The sequence below is a fragment of the Camelus bactrianus genome, chromosome 14, assembly GCF_048773025.1.
Source record: "Camelus bactrianus isolate YW-2024 breed Bactrian camel chromosome 14, ASM4877302v1, whole genome shotgun sequence".
Lineage (NCBI taxonomy): Eukaryota > Metazoa > Chordata > Mammalia > Artiodactyla > Camelidae > Camelus > Camelus bactrianus.
In genome coordinates this window covers 70,604,403-70,628,275 of record NC_133552.1, presented here as the reverse complement: position 1 = coordinate 70,628,275, position 23,873 = coordinate 70,604,403, and the positions used below count along the sequence as shown (strand labels likewise).

Genomic DNA, 23,873 nt, shown 5'->3' with positions numbered 1-23,873 from the left:
ACACCCAGATGGCGATGCTCCGAGATGACAGGGCCACGGCCAAGCACCCACCAGGAGAAGCAATGAGGAGATGGTGCCAGAACCTTGTCGCCTGCCCAGGATGGCCCCGAGAGCAACATGACCACCTAACCAGCAGTCACAGGCCCCCTCGCCCTTCAGAACCAGCGGCTGTCATCCTGGTGGGACCCGCCCAGATGCACTGGAGGAGGACGCAGCAGGGTGCAGAGCCCAGGAGAAGCCGGGCTGGCCGCACGTCCACCTGCATGTGGCGCTGAGACTCCCCGGCCCTCCGTCCCACAAGCCACAGGACAGTCGGAGTTACAGTCACCATCAGGAGGAAGGGGCTCCGGCCACAGCCTGAGGGACGCCCGCCCCTGCTCAAGTCCACAACCGTCTCCTGAAACGTTCACAGATTCACTCAACCAGCTCGAATAAACCACTTAATTCTATCTTGCCTTCCAATCTTACTCTTTTCCAAGAGTCAAATCCATAAAATCTGTCTCATCTTTCAGGATCCAGAAGAAAGGCAGTGACTCGGCCTGGTGATCTCGCCATGGCTGCGTCACCGTGAGGGCACCCCCGGTGCTCGGTAACCCTGTGGGACATGTGTGCACAAAGGTGACATTTTATAGGGAGTAAAGCATGGTAGGTGGTGGGCACTGTTCCCCTGAAAACAAGGCGAGCAGGAAGGCAGGCATGAGCCCTCTGCCCAGCCCCGGCCACCGGAGAGGGGGCGCCGCCCTGGCTGCATCCCCAGGACCGCCTTGGGCAGCGGCCGAACTCCTTCCCACGGTGGTGGAGAGGCGAGTCCCAACAGCGCCCCTGTATCAGAGGGACTCGCGGCTTGTTTAAAATGCACACACACGCTTCATTAATAAAAACCAACGGTGCCGAGTTAAACAAGTCAGACAGTTAAAGTCTCTTTATTCCACAAAATATTACAGAAAAGTTTATTTGTGTTCCAATAAAAAGGCTTGTTTAGAACAGGCAGCTAACAGCAACGGTGCAGTTAACGGTTCTTTGTGAGTGAGTTTTAAAAGAGACTACTGCCTGTCCTGAAATTCCTGTTTCTTTTTATAAAAAAACAACTATTAAAAATGATTGACAAGTTCTGAGTTAAAAAACTGTTAAAACATCCTCTATATTTAATTTCAATTTTATAATAGATTACAGAAAGATGCTTGCGAAACAAATACAACATTTGTTTCAGTACATGTCTTTAAATGATAGACTTATAAGTATGTAAACAACTATGTAATAAAAAGTCTCCAAACGCTGCCTGTAAGAAATCAGGCGAATTTACCATAAGCAATAAACCATTCCAAGCTTTCCAGAGTTTCCACAGCTGCACCAGCACGGCAGTAAACTTCTACCAAACCAAACAAACAAAAACAAAAAAGGAACTTTGCAATGTGTTTGCTGCAACGCAGAGCAAAAACAAAGTACAAACCCGATGGAGTCACACGGTCAATATAATTTAAGGGAAATGAGGTCGTAAGGAAAAGGCAGGGGAGCAGAGCCGGGCAGGTCGCGATCGGGGCCTCACCAGGCGGCACTCGGCACTGGGCGGAGGCCATCCGTCTGTCCTCACCAACGATGGGTGGAGCCCAGCTTCCTCAGCAAACCCAGCAAGAGTCCTCAAGGGGCAACAGAAGCTCTGAATTTAAAGAAACAGCAAACGAAAACAGAAAATCCTAAAGCAGCGGAGGCTGCGCGTCAGCTGGCTGCACCAGGCCAGCCGTCCAGACCCCGAGGGTCCAGACCCCGAGGACAAGCCCACGCCGCTCGGAGGCGCACGTTGAGTCCTGCGCTCGCCAAGGAGGCCAAGAGCCAGCCGGCTGCTCCGCAGCTCCCCTCCCAGCGCCGCGCGGCTCAGTCCTCCTCCTCGTTCTCGATGAAGGCGTCGTCCTCCTCGTCGTCCTCCCCGACGCAGGACACGGGCGTCTCCACCCTGGACCCGCTGTACTGCGACCCACTGGAGCTGGTGGCCAGCATCCCGTCCGCGCCGTTGGCTAGGTCACTGCAGGGACGGGAGGTGCACGAGGTCAGCGGCCGCACCAGGGACGGCGGGCGGCGGGGTGTCTAGGGCACAGTCAGGAGCGGGGGCCTCACGTAGCACGGAGTCCAGCACCCGTGGCCCCGTCACCCTCTTGCGTCCAAAGCAAGGGGACCCAGCAGGACCCCAGCAGTGAGTCTGCTCCCGTTCAAGTCTCGTCAGAAAGAAGACTGCAGGTGCACAAATCGGAAAACCTCCGGACCCCCGGGAAGAGGCGGGGGCAGGGGAAGAAAAGGCCCTGCCCGAAAAGGATGACCCGGGACCCTCCACACGAGGCCCCCGACGGCGGTGCCAGGGAGGGCCCAGTGAGCTGTGCGTGCACACGTGCACTCGTGCGTGGACAGGCGCGTGTGCCAACAACGCCCCGGCCCCTCCGGCGTCTGCGCCACGTGACAGTGAGCTGAGACCAGCGAGTCTCACGCAGACGCCCTGCAGCCCACACCCCGGCCCGGCTCCGGGGCCCCACTGTGCTCACAGTTTGTGGATCAGCGCCTGCTGATGGTCAGCGGGGAGCCCTGGGCAGTGGGAGCCAGGGATGCCTGGCCCCCCACACGCTGGTCCTCGGACGAGCGTCTGGGACCCGCCCATGCCTGCAGATGCCCCCAGGAGCCTCACCCCATCTTTGGTTGTCACAACTGGGGGGGTACTGGCATCTGAGGCCGTGGGTGCAACCCAAACCCCACGAGGAGCGGGGCAGTGCTCACCACAAAGCGCCATCCAGCCCGGAAGGTGGGGGCCCCGGCCTGGAATGGAGGGGGTTTGAGAGCCAGGGTCCTGGTGAAAGATCCCAGTGCAGCGCCCCCGACGTGGGGTCAGCGGGCCCAGCGGTGGTCCGGGGCCCATGCCCACCACAAGGCGGGCTAAAGTCACACGTCATTTCAGCATCTCAGCACCCGAGGTGAACGGCAAAGAGGTTTTCTAAGAAACACCAAGTATGGAAAGGACGTCGACCGAGAATTAAAATCCCAGAGCTCATCCAGCCTCCAGACTCCGGGAAGGCCTCCCGCCATGACTCGGAGCCGCAGCATCTGCCCCAGAGGGAGGGCTCGCCCAGCAGGCCGACCTGAAGGCCTTCGACTGTTTCCACAAAGGGAGGTGACTCTGGAAGAGCAAACCCATTCAGAGGTGACAGGACGTGAAAGGGTCAGAGCCGCACTGGAAACCAGCCGTCAGGGACCTGAGACGGGGCCTGGGCGTGTGACGCGGTTCGGGGACACGCTGCTGCTTTAGTGCCCCCGGAGGCCCTGACGGCCGGTGGCACCGCCAGCACCCCCAGCCAGGGCAGCCTCAGACCCTAATGCTGGAACAGAAAATCACACAAGCACCTTCACACTTGACTGGTGTCTGCGAACGCTGCACGATGAAACCTACTCAACGCCGAGCTCTTCGACAAAGGAATCCCCGCTCCGGGAGACCCAGCCCAGCAACGACGTCGGGAAGGCTGAGACCTGAGCCGAGAGGCTGACCACGCAGCTCCTCCTGCAACTGGGAGCCACCCAACTCCCGACACGGAGGCCGGGTCAGCAAATGTGCGTCACCCGCCTCTGTGAACTCTCACGTCCACCACCACGCACGGGGGCTTTTCTTCAGAAACAGTACTGGCTTTGCTTGTTTCGCTACAAAAACCGACACAAGCCTCTGGAAAACGAATCAATAGAAGGAGTTCCTTAAAGATGAAAGTTTAGAAAACACCCAAACCCCACCTCTTGGAGCAAGCACGTCCGGGCTCCACAGGCTGACCACACCCGCAGGGGCAGGCCGGGAACTGACAGCCGAGCTGACCTCCGCCGAGGCCCAGCCAGAGCAGGCACCCGGAGGACTCCGTGCTCCTTCGGCCCCGCCGACGGGGCCGACCCCGCGGGCAAGCGCCCCTGCCGGCGAGACCCCTTGGGGCCGCGCTGGGGCCCCAGCAGCGCCACAGAGGCCGCACAACACCAGGGCCTCCGTGGAAGGTGTGTCCACACCACGACTCGGCCCCGGTGGCTGGACTCACTGCCGACTGTGCTCTGTTTACGAAGCTAAACACTTAAAATTAACACTCAGATGAAGACAAAGTAACATACACAACGTAGAACACCGCACAAAAGCGAATAAACCCAGTATCATCAACACCTACCGCTGACACCGTCTCACATTTACCTTTAAAAACTAAGATAAACCCCCAGGCACAACATGATTCTGCCCGGGACTGCTGGGCCAAAGGTCAAACACATGGATTCAAACGTCAGAGCCCCTTCAGCACAGAAAAATACAATAAATGGTCAAGTGAAGAAAGGAGGGGACAAAATTATACGTAGTTGTGACCTCAAATGTGTTAAGAGAAAAAGGAAACGTGTGACCAAGGAGTACCGTCACTCGGGCTGCCACGGGTCACGTGACTGCCCCCACCTTGCAGGCGCTAGTTTCTCAAAAATAAAACCCGTGTGTTACTGCTCATCTTTGGGGAAGAAACTGGTCACACAAAAGGGGCCTCTGCACAGGAGACGGGCTGGGCTGTGACTCGGGGCAGCGTGAGCACGTTGGGCGGGCAGTGAGCCCGGTCTGCGCAGCTGCGGAGGGCTGGTCCCCGCTGCCGGATGACCCTGCCAGGACCACAGCTACTCACCTAGCAGAGAGCCTTGTGCCGTTAGAAGCCGAGACCGCAGATGTGAGGAAGACGCCGCCAAGTGACCCCTGAGCCATTTCTGGAAAAGGAGTAAAGCAAAGTCACGTAGGAGGCACACGTGCTGAGACAACGGCTGTGCCCGTCCCTCGGAGCTGCCCAGGCAGGGCCACAGCCGGGCCTCCCTGGGCGGCTCAGCATCCTCGTTCACGTCCCCAGTAAGCAGTCCCTGGTGACCTCAGCCGAGCTGGGATAGGCGCTGTCGTCACAAAGCAAGACATGGGAACCAAGGGAAGAAAGACCTACATTCGCCCCGGCCTGGAGGCCGCCGCACCCCTGAGAACAGGGCACAGCCGCGGTGGGAGCAGGGGGCGGGCAGGATCCGCTCACGGGACGCTCTGTGGCCAGACTCCCATTCCTCCTGGACTGCGTGGGAGCCCTTCAGGCCCACCCGAGGCAGTGGGGATAAGTCCACCCCACAGAGAGGCAGGGAGGCAGCTTTTTCTCACCATGCAGTCCATCCCTCCGTGGCCAGGACCCTACCAGCTCAGCCAAGGATCCACAGGTGCCTGAGACCCAGAGCAACAGCTCCCCCCGCAAACGCCCGCCTGCTGTCAGGATGGGCACTGACCCTCCAGACTTTTTTGGTCACTTGGCTGCACAGACCAAGCAACTCCGTCGGGGGACAGGCCCCCACCTACTGCACCCCTCCAGATCGCCATCTCCCAACTCGGGGCCCCACTGGAAGGGAACCCCAACACCAGCTTCCCTGTGCAAACCACACGGCAAAGCACAGGGTGCCGGGTAGACTCCACACCCACGTGTCCGGGGACAACGGCCCCGCCAGACAGAACCCCACCGACGTGGCCCCCGCCATGTTTGTCTCTGCCCTCAGTGCCAGGCTGGAGCTGCCTGCCGCGGAGGTGGGGGCTCTGTTCTGGGGGGGGCTCCGTCCAGGCGGGGGCTGACCTGTCACGTAGGGCTCCAGCGCCTTGGGCACCAGGCTTCTGGCCACCTTCAGGCCCTCGGCAGAGCAGCTCCCCGACTCCAGGCCACAGGCCATCCCCATGCGCTTCAGCACCTCGATGTCGTCATGGATTTCAAACGTGTTGTCAAAATTAAACAGATACTCAAACCTGGAGGAGAAGGTCATGGTCAGAAAAGCACCGTCTCTGAGACGCACACACAACTCAGGGGCCCCAAGCGGACACCCCACTTGCCCCAAACCCTCCTCAGTCACACAACACATCAACGCCGGGGCCGCTGCACGAGGGGCTCCGGCAGCACCTCCGCGCTGGGCAGGGCCCGGCTGGGGAGTCCACGGCCCCCAGGACGGACTGAACAGCTGCCCTGACCAGAGCCCATGGGTTGGATTCGCCGTCCTCCTCAAGGGGACGCGTCACAAGGGAAGTGAGACACAGAGGGCACACTGATCCTGCGAGGAGCCCAGACGTGACGACTGTAAGTCAGACACCGAGGGGACCAGACAGCGCCTTCCATCGGCCGAGGGCGGCCCCAGACCTACTTGTCGTTGGAAATGCTGCAGTCGATGACGGTCTTCTTGCCGGTGTTGACGATGATGAATGGTAGGTGGATGACCGAGTTGGGCGGGGGCGGCCGGCTGGCCTGCTGCTCGGCCTGCCGGTTCCTCTGCACCAGGTTCTTGAAGGCAATTTGCTGAAAGGACGCACGACCGACACGGCTCACACAGGCTGTCACCGAACAGCTACCCTCCCTGAGCGCTGACACCCTCCAGAGCCCACCGACGCCAAGGGGGTCTGGTCCCCCCTTTAGAGATCAGAGTGGCTGGGGCAGCAGCCCCAAGGAGTCGCCCAGCAAAGAAAACGTCCACACACCACACGTCTGGAGGAAGCTGGGGACACAGGCACTCAGGCCACCTGGACACACATCTCGCAGCCGGGGGGTGGGGGGCGGCTAAAGGAAAAGCGCTGATTCGGGGCTCCGTTCCTCCTGCCGCTCTGGGTGGATCTGAGAGCCCCCGCTGTCCCACCCTCAAGTTACGGGGCCCCCAGGAGCGCGGATGTGCCAGGCAGCCTGGCAGTAAAGGCTGTTTCTCCTGGGGCCTCAGCTAGAACTGAGTTCACCCTTAAGGTAACTCTCCTGCCCCTGAATTAAAGCCAGAAAGTGCCCCCACCGGCTTCTCCCCAGCGACAGCTCCGGGGGAGGGAGCCAGCGACTAGGATGTTTTTCAAGCAGCACAGCCCATCCCTGGGGACTCAGTGGGAGAACCTGGGAGCCAGGAGGGGCCGCTGCCCGGCATGCCCTCCCCTCCCTGGTGGACCTGCACCCACCTGCTCCTCCATCTGTCCACCTGCCCCCTTGGCCCTGCGGCCCCTTCCCTACCCACCAAAGCACCCCCTGGGCCAGTCCCCAAGGAGGGTCCAGGCCCCTCTTTCCAGGGCCCCCGTGCTGAACAGACCCGCAGGGGCAAGATGCACACCCTCCTCCGCTGGGTCCTGGACGCCAGGCTGGCAGATGCCCCAAACCCCACACTGACCCTGCCGGCCTTTCCTGGGGTGGCGATCCCCACCCTCCGCACTTCTGCCCAAGGGTCCCACCTGCTGTCACAGCTTTTAACACCCCCAGCCCTCTGGCTCTTGGACAGTCCCCCCACAGGGTCCCGAGACTCCCTGACACCCTCCAACCTAAGCAGGGCCAACAAGCATCTTGTGAACCCTTCTCTTCCCTGACCCACGGCCTACGGGCAGCCCCAGCACCACACTCTCAGCCCAGGGATGAGCCACCCTCCAGCAACACACGCTTGCTTCCGACCCAGAGCACGAGCCTCCGGGACTCCACAGGGGCAGGGCTGTGCTCGGTGACGTCTCTGCAGGCTCACCGACACACGTGTCTGGGGCAGGATTGGGTGTATTGACGCCTGTCCTCTGACCACACATGCGGACCCACCTCATCTCACATAGTCTGGGGCCTGGTGCTCAGAACACAGGACATATGTGTCCCAGAGAGTCCTTCCACACTGTCCCTCGGGGGCCAGCCCACCTGCCACCCAGACACCTCCTGACGAGCAACAGGCAGGTGCACACACTCACAGATGTGCGCGAACATATGCACACACAGGCACACACGCACGTGCATGAATATACACATGCAAGCACACACACACACCTATGCACACGTGTAAATGCACGTGGACACACGTGTGCACACATGCACAAGCATGCACGCACATGCACGCACACACAGGCTCACACGCACACAGGCACATGCACGCACACACACGCATGCGCCCTCTCAGATCACGGCCCAAGTCCCTGAGGGCTCGTTGTGTCCACGACATCCGCATGGGACGAGCTCAGTGAACGTTCATGGAACCTGTATTCAGAATCTCAGAGTAGAGACTTTATTTGCTGAAACACAGAGATGTGCAGACACTGCAGCTGAGGAGGAACTAAAGCTGCAGGAGCAACGGACCACCTTGCTTGCAGGACGAGCGTGTCCTTACCTGCAGGATGAGTTCCTGGAGTTGGGACTGTTTCTGTTTTATTCTCTCCAGTCTTCTCTGTCTCTCTACCTTCAAAGACAAACCACCAACATGAGGCATCATCGCAATCTGTTCCACACGCACACGTGAAAGCCCCAGCCGACACCGCCCCAGGCAGGCCCCAACGCAGGGACACAGCGGCTGCTGCCGGCACGGGGCTTTCTTAATCTCAGCGCCACACAGCCTCTTTCCATCTCCCCGTTTCCTGGACGTGCTGTGATTTTTAACGAGACACCCACAAGCTCAGATTCGAGACTCACCCACCCTGGAGCCCACCACCCCACCCACCGTGCCTGCAGCGGTGGGCCCGCCAGGGGGAAAGCAGGCCCCTCAGGGGCCCAGGACACAGAGCACCCGACACCCTCCCGCCGGGTCCAGGCACAACAGCACGAGACCCAGCAGGTGCTGGTGGTGTGGACAGGAGGGGCTGCTGCACACACACACGGAGCCGAGGGCAGGGGGTACCTCCAGGTTCTGACACTCCTGCGCCGAGTTGGTGGGCAGCCCGATCCACTTTATCTCCTTTTTCTCCTTGGAGATGATGTTCATGGCCATGAGCACGTTTAAGGCATCATAGACGCGCCGTCTTATGTTCTTCTGGTCATAAGCCTGTGGGGATGGAGAGGGGTTTCCCGATGTCGGACGTCAGGCCCCGAACGCCCTGGGGGCACACACCCCACGCGGGGCACCCACCTCGCTGGCAGCCAGGCGGGCGGGGCTGCGCACAAAAGCACCGGGGCTGTGGGCGTCACCCCACAAACAGGGCGGAAAACATCCCTCAGAACCTCCGCGCGGCCCGACCGTTTCCCTCACCGACTCGCTGGGTAGGATGTGGTTGTCGGCGGCGCTGAACTCGGCCACCAGCTCGTCCGCCACCTCGTTGTAGGACGTGGTGCCTTTGCGCTGCACCTTCTCGCAGACCTTCATGGAGAAGTGCCGCAGCCCCTTGCCGTTCTTCTCCCCCTTCCTGCCCCGCTTCCTGCAGGCACGAGACGGGACGGCCACGGCCTCAGCACGGCGGTGCCAGCAGGGCCGGCGCACGCAGGGCTGGGACACAGCCAGACCTCACGTCTGCACCTGCGACGCCCGGCAAGGGAGAGCAGACATCCCCGGGGGCGGGACCCGGGACACCCCTGCTGAGACCTGGCACACCGGCCACTGCTCAAGAAGACGCCACCGGCACCGGCAGTCACGGGAGCCCCGCCGGAGTCAGGGCCCGGTGCGCACGCGGGCGGCCGAGGAGAGGCAGGGCGGGGGCAGGACGGCCCCAGAGCGCTGCCGACGGGGAGGCAGGCCCCACGTCCGGGCTTTCTCTGAACCTCCCAAGTGGCCACACAGAGCACAGGCCCCCCTGGTTTAGCTGATGGACTCCGGGCACTGATGATTTTCGCTTTAGAACCAACACAAACGCGATTCCTCAGCTTAGCTTTTGTCTGTTTTTAAGGAAAGCCATACAGCTACCCTCAAGTACAACCAATCAGTGGAAGAAAGGGTCCGAGGACGTGTGGGGGGCCATCCCCCTGGCCGTGTGCAGGTGCAGCAGGGGAAGCTGCCGCGGGGCCACCACATTTACTGGGCTTTGAAAAACGCCACTTTCTGGTGTGGACGCCAAGTGTGAGAGTCAACGCTGCGTTACACAGCCAGCTTCCTCCTCTTCTTCAGTGTAGCCACACCCCACCCCGGAACACAGGGGGCTCTTCCACAGCCCAGCCTCGCACACACGTGCACACGCACACAGACATGCACACACACTCGCTCTGGGCGTGTGCGGCATTTCCCAGTCCTCGGCAGGGTGGTTGGCCCGCGCAGGCAGAGGCTGGGGTAAACCTCGGTGCATGCTCACCCGGCAGACCAAGGTGAGGGGTCTGAAGGCTGGTTCTGTGACACAAAGTGAGTGTTAGGAGTGTGGGGGCTTCCGACCACGATCGTGTTGGGTGCCGCAGGTCTCTGGGGCGTGCCGATCACCTACAGTCAAAGAGATGATTCAGATCAGTCAGAGACCCCCACGTACAACTTCTCACTACCTACGGCCGCTGCTGAGTTCCATTAACCCCAGAGACAGAGAAGCAGCGATCCCATGTGCCGGTGGACACTGGACCGCGGTCCACGACCTCCCTCCTGCTCTGAGCACCTCCACCTCCCTGGCTGACCTCAGGCACCTCCTCCAGCCACACAGACACGGCAGGAGACACACCCCGTGGGAGCCGTCAACAGTGGGCCTGCAGCTTTTGACTCTTTAACTTCCTTTGCTTTTACTGACATGGACAGGAATGAACCCTGCTCCAATGGTGGTACAACCAACCCAAAAAATAGAAACAGGAACACGGGGCCAGTGAGACTGGCTGTGGTGCCCACCAGCCCACCCAAGTGTGGAGGTCCGGGAACCCCAAACGGCACAGGGCAACGGGGAGGGAGGCCACCACACTGGGGGCAAAGGCAGGGTCCTGCTGCCCCCGGGACACAAACAAGCACTCAGAACTCTGGCCCCGTCAACAACTGTTGGAGCACGAACACAGGGACATGACAACAGCCATGTCCGGCTTCTCAGAGGTGCCGCTGCAGACCAGGAGCCACCCAGAAGCACTGCGTCTCGGCGGCCCCACAGGAGGGCCTCACAACATGGTGACGTCACCAACCGTGCCAACACCGGCTCTCCAGGGCCGGGCAGCCTCAGAGGGAGGCTGTGTCCAGGCTATTTTAAGCTGGACACTCCGGAGAGTCCGCGTCTTAGCGGGATAAGTGTTGCCTGCCATGGCCCTGGGACAGCTGACCTGGCACTTTGTATATTATCCCTAAGCCCAGGTCACCTGTCAATGTTAATGATCCACAAACCATGGACAAAAAACAGCTCAGCTGAATTTCATTCTTTTAATTCATGTTTCCAGTGGCAGCAGCCTCGCCACAGCCTTCCTCAGAGTGCAGGTCACTCTCACTCAAAAAACATGGAATCAAATAGCGAGAGTTCTAAAAAATGCAACAGGAGGGGTGAGGCCAACCTGCAGAGGGGCGGGCCTCACGAGGAGTGTGTGAGAGACAGGGCCCCGGGTCATGGGGAGGTGAGTCGGCCAGAGCCACAGTCAGCAGACTGGGGACCGCAGAGCCGTCACACCCTCGGAGGGCACCCAGGACCCGCCCGCGTGGCTGGCAGAGGCGAGGCTGGCTGACCTCACGTGCTGCTGCTCCCCCAGGTGGGGACCCAGCCTCAGGGTCAGTGCCCCACTGGACACCAGGGCCTCGCCACCGTCCTCCCACTGTGTGGCACCCCTCTCGGTCCAAGTGCTCTGCGGTGGGGACAGAGAGCCGGCACACAGCAGGCACTCAGCAGCAGCTCCCTCCAAGTGGCCTTCCCCGACGACAGGGCAGATGTGAGCGGTGGGCGCCGCCTGCCTGCTGGCCGCTACCCACAGCCTCACGGTGGACACTGCGGGCTTTTTCCCGTTTTCACCATTTTTCAGGGAAATCCCGCCTGTGGGCCCCCTTCAGTCTTGACCGGGACCCCAAGCCTGGCCCGCCAGCCGGGGGATGAGGAGACCAGACGGCCAGCCGACGGGTCTCGCTCAGGGACGCAGAAGCCTCAGCCACCCGTGAGACCAGCCAGCCCTTTCATTTCTAACCTCCTGAGCGTAAAGACGAAGCGGCACCCGGGACATGTGAGCTTCAACTCGCTCAACGGGTACCTTGCGGAGGATGGACTCCCAGCACTACCTCTGCTCCAGAACGGGGGGGTCCAAACAAGGGACGAAACCTTCAGACTCGTAAAGCTGACGGTCAGAAGGCACACCAACCGAAAAATCTCATGTTACTTCCCCCCAGTTATTTAAACCGGCAGCAAGGGCCGAGCCTTGTAACGACTGAGCTATTCTCAGGTGTGACTCCGCGACAACACACAGCACCTGTGAGACGAAACGCTACGGGTTACAAAGTAAAACAAAAAACAGAACCTTCACCTTCCACCAAGGTTTACTGAGCATGTGTGAGGCCGAGGAAGGTCCAGGATCTCTACAAACTATCGATTTGAAAACCACAGTGTTTCAGCCGGACGCCACCACACCCGGGCCTGGGGGGTCGTCTGGACACGGGGCCGGGAAGGCAGCCTGGGGCAGAGAACGCCCTCCTCCCAGCCGTGCGGGGCCCCGAGCCAGGGTAAGCGTTGCCAAACCCACAAGCAGCAGCTGACGGGCTGGTGTGGGTGCTCGGGGGAGAGGGTGCCCGGCACGGGGGTCTGTCAGCCAGGATGAGCAGGGACACCCTGTCCTGCAGTGCCTAACGGCCTGCAGATCCCTGACCCCACCATGAGGGCCCCAGGACACCAGCCCTGTGTCCCGGGTAGGCAAGTAAGGCCACCCATAGGAGGGTCAAGGCTGAGGAGCGGTCCACCCCCCGCCCCCCACCTCAGGCCACTCTACCTAAGCACACGGGCCACCTGGGAAACGCCCGTCAGGGCAGGTCCAGGACCACGGAGGCTGGCAGGGCACGTGCAGCTGGCAGGCAAGCTGCCCTGGCCGGTCCTGCCGTAAGGACAGGAAGGCCCGGGCCGGGGAAGGACACACAGCACTCGGAAACCACCTACACCCTAGCCACAAGCTCCTAAGCCCCAGGAAGGGGCGGCCAGCTCCATGGGCCACACAGGAGGCCTTACCACTTGCTGAGCGATGTTGACGTTGGACTGTCCGAACGTTTTTGGCAACAGCTGCTTCCCAAGCGTGCTGACTGTGGAGGGGTGGACAGCTACAAGGGACACCACACCTGCAACGCAAGGAAACCAGAGGCCACGTCTCTCCTGAGTGAAGGCTCCAGGGGAGTTCTGGGCGCTTCTCATGAGACACCCGTCCTGTGCCCGCTCTTCTCAGGTCAGATCCACGGCTCAGCTGCAAACACTCAATGAGCCAAACCCTCCAACCCAAAGGGGGCTGCAGGGACACTGCCTCCCCCAACCCCGCACCCAGGGGTCGGGGCCCAGGCTGTCACCCGTCTGCCCCCACCCCTGTGGGCTGTCTGCCCGCCTACAGAATGTTCTGGTGGGACCACAGGACCTGGAGGTAACCGCACTTGAAAATCTACAATTCTGTGACAATTACAGAATTTCAAATTAGAATTAACCTATATTCCAATACTCCTCTGTATGTTTGCAAAACTAGTTTAGAAATTCAACAATCCACCTCTCCTTGAGAAGCAGAGCCACGTTTCCGCTTCTAGGAAGAACACCTTTGAGCACGCTGCCGGCTCTCTGCACCTCAGACGAGCTAACACTGAGCAGAGGGGAAGTTCTAGGCAAGGACGGAAACGCTCCTTCCGCAACAGGGCCCGCGGAGAGCACCTGCTGGCGGCACCGCCTCGGGCCAGGGGAAGCAGCAGGTACGGAACAAGAGCTTCGTTTTACAGAAATAAATAAAACACGGTCAACGTGACAGCAAGCCCCCGGGGACTGGCCCGCCACCCTGGAAGGGCCTGGACAGCCTCACCGCAAGGGAGGGGGACTCCCTGCAGGACCCCAGGTCTCCTGAGGGCTGGCTCCCGTCCCCGAGGGGGTCTGCGGGCGGGGCCACACGCACAGGCTGTCAGCAGAGGCCTCTGCCTCACGTCCCCCGGCTGCAGCTCACCATCGCCTCCAGCCTGGTCTTCAACGCAGCCTGGACGGAAGGTGCACTTCTGAACCCCTTTCAGGCCATGCATTTTAAAGAACAGACTTCTTCCAATTCCAGTGAACAATGAACTTCACTGCTGCGCGTGAACACTGAGTGATTCTCTTATTAACCGAGTTGATTGGGACAGATACTCTTCCTGCAGTTCGACTGCCTGAATAGCGACACTTCTACCAACCGACACCGACAACATTTAGATTATCTGCTGTAAACAGAAGCAGGCTTATCCGCTTTGAGTTTTACTTTCCTCTAAAAACAGAGACCTGCATCTTAACAAGAGCAAATGTTTTAAAAACTGTCTTTGACACGTGAGAGATTTTTAAAAGACAGAATGGCGGCATCTGCCTGATGGAGCGACTCCACGTCTGAGGAGCCGCTGGCTCAGACGCACCTGCTGGCAGGCCCACCTCGTCTTTAGGGAGGAGCTGCGAGCTCCGGGCCCTGGGGAGGGGCCGTGACAGACCCCCCCAAGTGGCACAGACACATGCGGCTCACACGGGCCGGATGCAAGACGGAGGGAAGGCACGTGACCTGCGGTTACTCCCTCACACTTTTCCACGCTTCCTGAATCTTTGCAAATAGCGTTCAACTTACAAACCAAAATAAACCAGGCCTCAGGCGTGCATGCGCAGTGGGCGCAGCTGTCTGAGTTCTGAGGTCTGCCGAGCCCGGGCCAGTGGGCCCCACGGCCAGAGAGGCACGTGCGCGCGCGTCCACACACACACAGCACAACACATAACAGGGAACACGCTGCTCCACAGACGTGCGGCCCCGAGACAGGCACCCTTACCTTTTCCAGGACTGAGGTTCTGGTCTATGAAGACCTTGAGTTCCCCGTTGGCTTCAATCAGGCCGGCCTGTGGGAGCAACAGCAACAGAATGAACAGGACTGCCAAGCGGGATGGGGTCACCCTGCTGACAATCCCCGTCACCCCCTCAGGGCCACGTGCAGGGCCCTCACCCGTCGGTCCTGCTGCGACAATCAGCATAAACAAGAGTGTGTGAAGGCTCCAGCCTCTCAAGCTTAGCCTGAGACACCGTGGAATACTCGTATTCCAGGCACCGGTCGCACGTCACTTCAAGGGTCACGTCCAAGGTTGGCAGAGGCGTGACCGCAGGGCATCACCTTGATCCAGCCGGAGAGCCCCACAAGGACCTGCAGCTTGGCCACGTCGCCCCCACGTGGGGACAGCCACCCCCGGGCCAGAAGGAGCCTAGTGGGGGCCCCGCTTCGTCCACCCTCCCCTTCGCGACCCCGGGGCCCGGTCCTGTCGCCAGGCGACCGTGCAGGGATGCAGGCAGCCTCACAGTCAGGCCCAGCCAGGCACAGGCAAACATGAGCTGAGAGAGGCCTGTGCACCCAACACATGCACTGGAGGGCCCAGGGCCACTGGGTTGTCGCCGGGACACCTCCAGGGCGGGACACAGTGGGACCTGCTCCCCTGACGGGCCTGAAGTCCACCGCCCGGTGTGGGCACCGTGCTGCCTGCACTGAGGTCCCACACCCGGGGGCCACGGGCTCCTCTGCTGAGTATCCTCTGCCCGCGTCCCCACCAAGGGACACGGGGCTCTGCTCGTGGGCAAGGGGCCCAAACCCAGCTCTGCCACTTGACCTAACGTGCATGCATGCGTGCACACACAGACAACACACACACGCCACGCCCACCACATGCACACACACCTACACACACACACCTGCGCACGCAAACGGACACACACGGGCATACACGCCAATGCACACATTGCACACGAGAGCCAGGCGTGAAAGCAGAGGGATCTGGGCACAGCCCCACGCCACCCAGCCCTGGAGGGCCCAGGCAGCACAGCCCCTCACGTCCCGCCCGCCCTGGGCCCCGTCCGCCCACACACACCTGGGGCTGCAGCCCCGGGCGGGAGCCTCTTCCCAGCACACCTTCTGAGACCGGCCGTGGCAACGCCTCTCCACTGCCAGCCTGGACCAAGTCCCAGGCCAGCTGAAAAGTGGCTGCAGGGAGCAGCTGTCAGGCTGCCCACACCGGTCTGTCTACCAGGGATGGTGGCCGAGCAGGCACATCCCTCTCCTCTCATCCTGCAGACGGCGGGTCAGCCAGGCCACATGACACACCGTCCGCCAGCCACACCGTCAGCCTGGGCGCACAAGGATGGCTCTCCTCCGGGGCCACGGGATGGCAGGGACACCCCCCCACAGGTCCCCCCAGGGAAGGACTGGCACAAACGAGGACCCAGCAGAGTCCCGAGCCCCTGGGCCACATGTCACCGATATATCACTCAAACCAGGGAGGACGGTGCCACCGTCGCCATGGGGGGTGGGGCCTGCGGCCGCCCAAGACCCTCCCCTTCCCACCCCAAGTCAGAGCGGGTCCTGCAGCCCCCCAGAGCCAGCTTCGAGTGTGTTAGGAAGCGGGGCTACACCTGTGGGAGGAGGGGGTCCCCACCACATCCTCTTCCCCTGGAAGTGCCCTGCTGACCCCTCAGGCTACAGCAGGGCTCAACGTTCCCTGCAGTGGAAAAGCCCCCAGACTCTAATTCTGTGACCTCCCTGTGCCCACATGGCGAGTGTGCTGGGGGCAGGGCACGGGGAGCATTGAGAACGGAAAGACACCCCGAGCCCACGGCCGTCCTAACTCCTGGGCGACTCCTGGGGCAATACTAAGGCAAACGTTTGTCTGTCACGCTGCACGTGGTTTCAAACAAGACACCTAAACTTAGAAAACGAGATTTTCAGAGGCAGCGCTAAAGCAACACCACCTCCAGGAGGGCGCGCCTTCACCTGGACCAAGCGCCAAGCACGCCAGCTCCCAAACCCAGCACAGCTTCCCCCTCACCCCACCTTCCTGCAAAACAGGATTTAGACGCCATCAATTTGGCAAAAGGATCTGCACGCAAACCCTGATTTTCCTGAAAAGCAAACAGACAGCAAAGATCAGACCCACGCTGGGTACTCAGGCACTAACCCCACAAGCAGAGGATCGACCAGGGCTGAGACCACCCACCCCCCAGGAGGCGCAGGGACGCAGACAGACCCTGGCCGGCCTCAGACCACAGTGGAGGTGCAGTCTAACATCCAGACTCTGGACCGCTACCTGCACCCAACGGGGAACTTCACGGTGTGAACCCAAGGTGTGTCCTCCACGGGTTCACGCTGGAACGACCGTTCCTGACCACTGGTGCTGAGCAACAGAACTGACGCCAGCTTTCTGCTGTGAAGTGACACGAAGGTTTAGCGTCCCCGTGTTTGCAGTGGAGGCAACGGGCAGGAAGTCAGCGCCCAGACAGAGGACGGGCACAGGGCATGCTCCTCGATCACAAAGAAACGCTGTTTAAGAGGAAAATATCCAAACTCCAAACCGAAAAATGCAAACTAAAACAATGCAATTTAAACTCTCACCTACCAAGTGGAGCGCGCTGTGCGGGTTTTTTAAGTTGTTACCCGACTCAGTTTTGACGCTGGGACGTTAAAGTGGGCTCTCTCCTGCGACCTGACGGAAGTCGTACAAACCGGCACGACCATCTCAGAGCCACCGACCACACCCCAGCGACCTTGCACACGTGAAGTGTCCACCCAGAGCCACACTTTCAGAACTTGAGGGTCACCATGGGTCTGTGCAAACTTGAGAGATTTAACTGGAAACTACCGGAATCTCTGATGCCAGGATGGAAGGGGACACAGTGGAACAGTGCATCTGCTGCATTAACCAGCCCCCACCCTGGGGACACTCAGGTGACCCGCCTTCCGGCCACCACTCAGCTGTGCTCACTTTAAACACACGTGTGAGGCTTCGGCATGTTGTCAAAAGCCAGGAAACGTTGAAAACACTCTGCATGGTTGCATTCAGTGTCTCCAATGTCTACGTCCTTCAGCCACTTACAGAAATCCGAATCGGGCACCGCGGGCTGCGGCTTAACGCAGGGATCTCCCAGCAGCGGACCTGCTCCCCAAGGAAGCACCTTCGCTCTACACCCAAAGGGCAAGGGGTGAGGATGGGGGTGAGCATCCACCTGTCTGGCTTTCAAAGGTGTGTAGGAACGTACCATTTTTTAGTATTTCCCATTTCAGCCCACTTTTTCAATAAACGACCATCTACAATTCCCAACGGGTCAAATAAACGCTCAGCCACTAAAGATGACATGGTAGGAAAAAATGACTGATTCGGGGAAATACTGGCTCTCACTGACGTGAAGAGGGTGGTGGACGTTCATATCTGTGTGTGACCAAGGGAAAATCCAACAGCAGTAAACTCAAAATCCCAGCAACCCCTCTGACACACCAGCTGGGTTCCTTTTCCCTTTTTCTTTTCCTGGGGCTTCTAACGTTGGTACGACTGACGTTACGTTCACAAGCACAAGAAACACGACCTGAACTGCAGAAGCCCTGCTGAAAGGATAACCCCAGTTTCTGACGGGACTCAGCAGAAAAGACAGAGCTCACACTTACTGCGAGAACGACACCTGCGAGCGGCCCAGCCTCCGCAGGGCGGCCCCGGAGGGAGCCGGCACCCCAGCACTGCCGCCTGGGCAGGGAGGCCAGGGCAGGCCGAGCCGGGGGCAGCTCTGGAAGGTCAGTCTGACTTCCGGGCAGAATTCCACCCTGGTTCTCGCCGGGTCCAGCAGAGCTGCTCGCTGTCCCTCTTCCGAGGCCCCTGGTGACACGATGTTACTTAACAGGACACCAGGTACAGGCGTGTCAGGAGATGCTGCCTGTCAGAGCCTGGGGGACACCCAGGGGTTCCTTCCGTCAAACCCAATGCCCGTTTACAACTGGGTAATGAACAGAGTCCTGAGCCCAGACAACAGACAGAGAGGAAGCCAGCCTGTCACCCTGCAGCCAACACCCGGCACAGCACGTCCGGACGGGGCCTGGCTAGTGCCTGAGCAGCACCAAGCCACAGAGCGAGACCAAGCCCCGTGGGCCTGCTCGCCGACCCCACGGCGCCCGTGGCCAAAGCCCAAACAACCTGGATCGTCTGAGAGAAGCGGCCAGGGTGAGGCCTACTCTGAGTCACCCACGCAACTCCACGTCCCAGAAGCCTGGCCCTCGGCTGGCAGTGACCGCGCAGCCCGGCATCCGCAGCCCGTCCCCGCTCGCCCCCAAACATCCTGAAGCCGCAGGAGAGAGAAGCCAGGGCTGGCTTCCGAGCGAGACCCTTCCAACCGCTCCACGCTGAGGGGTAACTGGTTAACCAGCAGGCGGAAGGGCTTTTTAAAAGGTAAGGATGTGAGGAAAGCGGCACCTGAAGCCACGGCACAGCTCAGGGTGGGCACCACCCACCTCCTGCTCCGGGAGCCCCTGCTCCTGGCCCTCCCTTGCCGGACGTGCGGGGCTGCAAAGCGCAGCGACCGCGTGAGGAACAGGACATCCCCTCCACGTGTCACACCAGGTGCCCCCAGAAGACCCCTCAGAGCCAGTGCCCCCGGCAGCACTTCTCACCCAGCTGTGATCTTCTGCTTTTTAACACCGATTCAGAGCTGCTCCCGTTTCCTCCCACGTGGACAAAAATCAGTTCCAAACACGAAAAGCCTCTTGTAGAAACGAGCAGGGCCGGAGACGTCTTCCTGGGGTCACCCAGAGGGGCAGAGCTCACCCCTCGTGGCCCAGGTGGGGAAGGGCCGAGGGGCCCGAGCTCATGCCGCCAAGGACCGGAGGAAACAGTGGGTTGGCCCCAATTTCATCCTCGAGGCCCAGCCTGTGAAAGGACACTCAGGATGCGTGTTTCAGACAAGCTGGCAAGTCCCCTGCAGCTGGTAACCAGGCTCAGCACAGCGCCCCTCAGAAACCCACACGTCCACCCTTTTCTCTGGTCTCTGGCCTGGGGACTCACCCACACGCTCACAGGACGCACAGCAGGATCAGAGCACCTTCAAAGGGAGCGGCTGAGCTCCGACAGGGGCTGCCCGAGTGGAGGTGACCTCGGACTGGGCCGGGACTCCCACCCAGAGCAAGGCGGGGAGGGCCCCAGACCTGCACTGCAACATCTCTGGCAGAAGCACCCCATAATTCTACAAACCAACGATCCACCTCACTGTTCTCACTGAAGGAAGAGGGCAGGGTCCTGCCAGTGGGGACGGCAGCACCCTGTCCCCCATGGTGCAGACCACTCCAACTGTGGCCCTGGGCCACACTCCCCCCTCGGACCCCCAGCCTGGTGCTAGGGCTTCGGCCGCTATTGGGCCCTTTATCATGTAAGCACAGGTTTCCAAAGGCCGGCGCACCAGGTCGCTCACACTGGAGGCCCAGGCAGGACGGGCAGCCCAGTGGGACACGCACACACTCAGCCCACACGGCGCACACACGCTGGGGGCCATCCACTTCCTACTTCACACAACCGCCGTTTTTAACATGGCAAGACATATCTGTCAGTGTCCACGCTGACCGCAGAGTGTCCTGGGCACCAGAGCGTGACAGCATCTCAGCCAGGCAAACCCTCCCTACCAGGACAAGGCCCGGGAGCCACAGCCGGCACAAAACAAACTCATGGAACTGCCCTCAGAAGTCAACGACCTATAAGCTACAATGTCACTCGGCAGGGTGACAAGCCCCAACCAGGCGCACAGGTGGCACCGGAGCGCAGGCCCCAGCCCCACACGCCACCTCCACACTCTCCCTGTCCTCACCCTCTGGGCTTCGCAGAGACGGCCTGGGACAGGCAGCAGACGAGGGTTCGAGGACATGGGTGTGGTCATAGTCACCGTCACCTGGCAGCACGCAGGGACTATGGCCTTGCTGCGCGGGACTCTAAGCCCAGACGCACCTACGACAGGTGCGGTCTTCCCAGGAGACAGGACCTCCTGCAGCCAGGCACGTGGTGCGGCTGTCTTTATGTCCCCAGACACCCAGGAGTCAAAGGGCTCCCTGAACAAGGAGCTGCTCTCCAGAGAACAAGCAAATTCAGTCCTGGACACACCAACCCCAGCACTGCGTGCGGACAGGCGACACGGGGGGCAGGACCCTTACTGAGCACGGCCGCTATCCCGCGTGCAGAGAACCAAGCGTGGCCGTCCACAAAGGCAGAGGTGATAAAATCACCCAAGTCACACACAGATCATGATTTCCAACCTCAAATGCACCGCACGGGGCATCTGTGCACACTCTCACTGCCAAACCAAGCAGCGCGGGGAGCCTGCCGCCCACAGCTGGCAGCAGGGGTGCCCTCTGACTGGCGCTCTGAGAACGTCCACACCTGGGGGCTGCCGGGAAGGCCTGTCCCCTCCTGCTCGGTCCCACAGACGCAGACGCACCTCTCACCTCCAGGCGTGTCTCAGGCAGATGCCACTCCTCCGAGATGCGTGTCCCACTCCACGCGATAAACGAGTAAACCAAGAGCCTCTTTTCACTCATGTTTAAGAACGGCGAGTTCTCACAAACACTGACGGACAGAGCTGGGGCTTCCGAGAACCTAACTGGTGTCGCCAAGAAAATCAGAGCCACACAGCCGATAAAACAGGCTGCATTTTGGGGCCTAAACACCTATTTCTTGGGACAAGTGAAAAAATTATTCATTATATTCTATAGCTTCACGACAAATACAAAAGCTAACGCAGAAGTTTTTTGTTTGTTTTTTTTTACCACATTTCAGTAATCAGAGAATTTCATTTTTTCTGAGAAAAAAGGTTGCCAAAACCAGTGCTTAGTGCTTCATGGACCAAATCCTGCTCTGTACACAAAACAGGTGTGTGGCATCTGCAGCCAGAACGTGGGGTGACCCCGACAGAGGCATCAGACCCACAAGTCGAGGGGCTGGAGAGGCCAGGAGGCACGTCCACCAAGCCTCATCCAGGTTTGTCACCGGGGCTCAGGGCTGCAAAGCTGGGGTAGGGCCGGCCCGCATCTCCACACAAGCCACCGGCCTCCCGCCGTTTCCACTCTCATCTTGTTCCATGTGCTTTAAATCTGAAATACACGCTCCTGCAATCTCCGTGTTGTCATCCCAAATAAAGCCGGAAAACCACCAAGAACGCAGTCTGTCCGGCGGGAAGCAACATACTCACATCTTTTGCCATGTTACCAGATCCGTGAAATCGATGCTATAAGTGTTCGCCCTCCACAGAAGAAAAATGGTTTTTCTGGGAAGAAGGAAGGAAAAACAAGCAATGAGCGAGGATACCGCAGCACCACCTCGTCCCCACCGCCTTTCCAGGTCGGAGGCACCTTCCTTTCCCAACCGCGCTCCATCCCCCGGGCGCGGGAGCGGCCAGCAGAAACACCCCCACCCCGGGGTTTTAAAGTCCTTTCGGGAATGGCAGCTCGGCCAACACCAGGGTGCCCGCCTGGCCTCCACAGACGCGCACAAAGACCCAGCGCGGACGAGTCTGGCACCGCGGCCCGCGCCCCAACCCGGGCGCAGCCCCGCGTCCCAGCGCACATGCGCTCCCCACCTGCACCCCCCGCCCTCCGGCGACCACCGGCCGACCGGTAACTCTGACAGGTGGGCTTCCGGGGTCCGGCCTCCAGCCTGTCACTAGGCCGCGGCCGCATCCCGCGAGCGCCCCCCGCGCGCCGGAACCGGCAGTCGGCGGGCAGGTCGGGCAGCGCCGCCTGCATCCAGAGCCCTGGACCGCGGACCCCGGACCCTGCGCGCTCGGACCCGCCCCGCCCCGCCCCGACCCCCGCCGCGCGCGGACGCCGGCGCGCGCTGCTCCGCCGGAGGCCGCCTGCAGGCCGCGCCCGGGGCCCGCGCACCCCGACCGCGCCGGGCCGGTCACCTGGGGGCCCCACGCGGCGGCCTTGGGCGCGCGGGGACCGGGGTCGAGCGCACGCGGCGCGCGGGGGTGGGGGTCGGTCGGGGTCCGCGGGCGCCCTGCCGGCGCGCGCCCCTACGGGACCCCGGCCCGCCGCACCTGGCGGGCGGTCGGCGCGCGGACACGCGGGCGCGGGCAGGCGGGCGGGAGGGGAGGGCGGTCCCGGCGGCGCTCGGCCGGGGTCCCTGCCCTGCCGAGGCGCCGGGGCGCGGGGCTCACCCTGCGAGCGTCGGGCGGCGTGACGTGCGCGGCGCGGTGACGTGGGCGGCGGCCCGGCTCCCGCAGCGCGCCTGCGCGCCTTTTCGCGCCTTCGGCCCCCTCCTCCTCCTCCTCCTCCTCTTCTTCTTCCTCCTCCTCCTCCTCCTCCTCCCGCCGCGCGGCCCGCGCTCGCGCTCTAAGGGGAAGGCTGCGCCTGCGCGTGCCCGCGTGTGCGCCTGTGTGCGCGCGCCTGGCAGGGATGGAGAGGAGGGCCTGGCCCCGGAAGCCGCGGTGCGCGCGCGGGGTTCGGGCCCGGGATGTGTGCACGGGTGCGCACACGGGGTACAGGGGCAGGAGGTGCACTGCGTGCGTGCGCACGCGGGGGATAGGGGCTGGAGCGCATGTCGGTGTGTGTGCACAAGGGGGACAGGGGCCGACTGTGGGTGGATGTGTGGGTACCTGGGGGACTGGGGCAAGGTGTACAGGTAAGTGTGTATGCACACGGGGGCCGGGACCAGTTGTGCACGTACGTGTGTGCGCAGCCAGGGGCAAGGGATGTATGCATGAGCACGCACACCCAGGACAGGGGTGGAGCATGTGTGTGCACCTGCAGGTGTGCGCACACGGAGGACTGGGGGGTCAAGTAAGTGCGCAGTGTGTATGTATACTCGTGGAGGAGAAAGGCAGGCTGGGTTTGTGCCCGTGGGCATGTACAGGCGGGCATATGCATATGTGCACAAGGAGAGGCTGCCAGACCTGTGCGTGTGTAGGTACATGGAGGAGGCTGGTGTGTGCGCACGTGCAGCACGGAGGGCCCAGTCCACCCTGTGCTCTCCTGTTCCTGCCCTGCCAGCGGCTTCCATGTCCACACCCAGCCTCCGCCCAGATTCCGCTAATCCTCTGCGCTGAACGGTGCCGGTTTGCTCCTCATCGCCAGATGGACTGGACCTAGGGGGACAGTGAGCCCTGAGCCCTGAATATTTGCCCCCTTGGAGCCCACCACTGCCAGGGCACTGGGCCCCAAGTGCCGGAGACCTAGCAGAGGGTGGGCAAGGCCTGGGAGTCATGCCCAAAGTCCAGGGCACCAGGCAGCGGTGTGCAGAGGACTTGAGCGCC

At 61.2% G+C, this 23,873-nt stretch overlaps 1 protein-coding gene across 3 annotated transcripts; it reads right to left on the bottom strand.

The window, feature by feature from the left end:
* Window positions 1-907: 907 nt before the first annotated feature.
* On the bottom strand, window positions 908-22,852 carry TFDP1 (transcription factor Dp-1). Of its 3 annotated transcripts, none has more exons than XM_074378605.1 (12): window positions 22,779-22,852; window positions 21,810-21,884; window positions 14,614-14,680; window positions 12,821-12,927; window positions 10,025-10,146; window positions 8,995-9,160; window positions 8,647-8,790; window positions 8,143-8,211; window positions 6,184-6,335; window positions 5,628-5,794; window positions 4,662-4,740; window positions 908-2,020 (listed from the first exon to the last, which is right to left on the bottom strand). In XM_074378605.1, exons 2-12 carry the CDS (start codon window positions 21,819-21,821, stop codon window positions 1,873-1,875), a joined length of 1,233 nt encoding a protein of 410 aa, XP_074234706.1. In that variant the 5' UTR covers window positions 21,822-21,884; window positions 22,779-22,852; the 3' UTR covers window positions 908-1,872. The 3 variants fall into 3 exon arrangements, with proteins under 3 accessions (XP_074234706.1, XP_074234705.1, XP_074234707.1); XM_074378604.1 differs by having other exon boundaries at window positions 22,659-22,791; XM_074378606.1 differs by lacking the exon at window positions 22,779-22,852 and adding an exon at window positions 22,524-22,567.
* Between the last annotated feature and the right edge of the window lie 1,021 nt (window positions 22,853-23,873).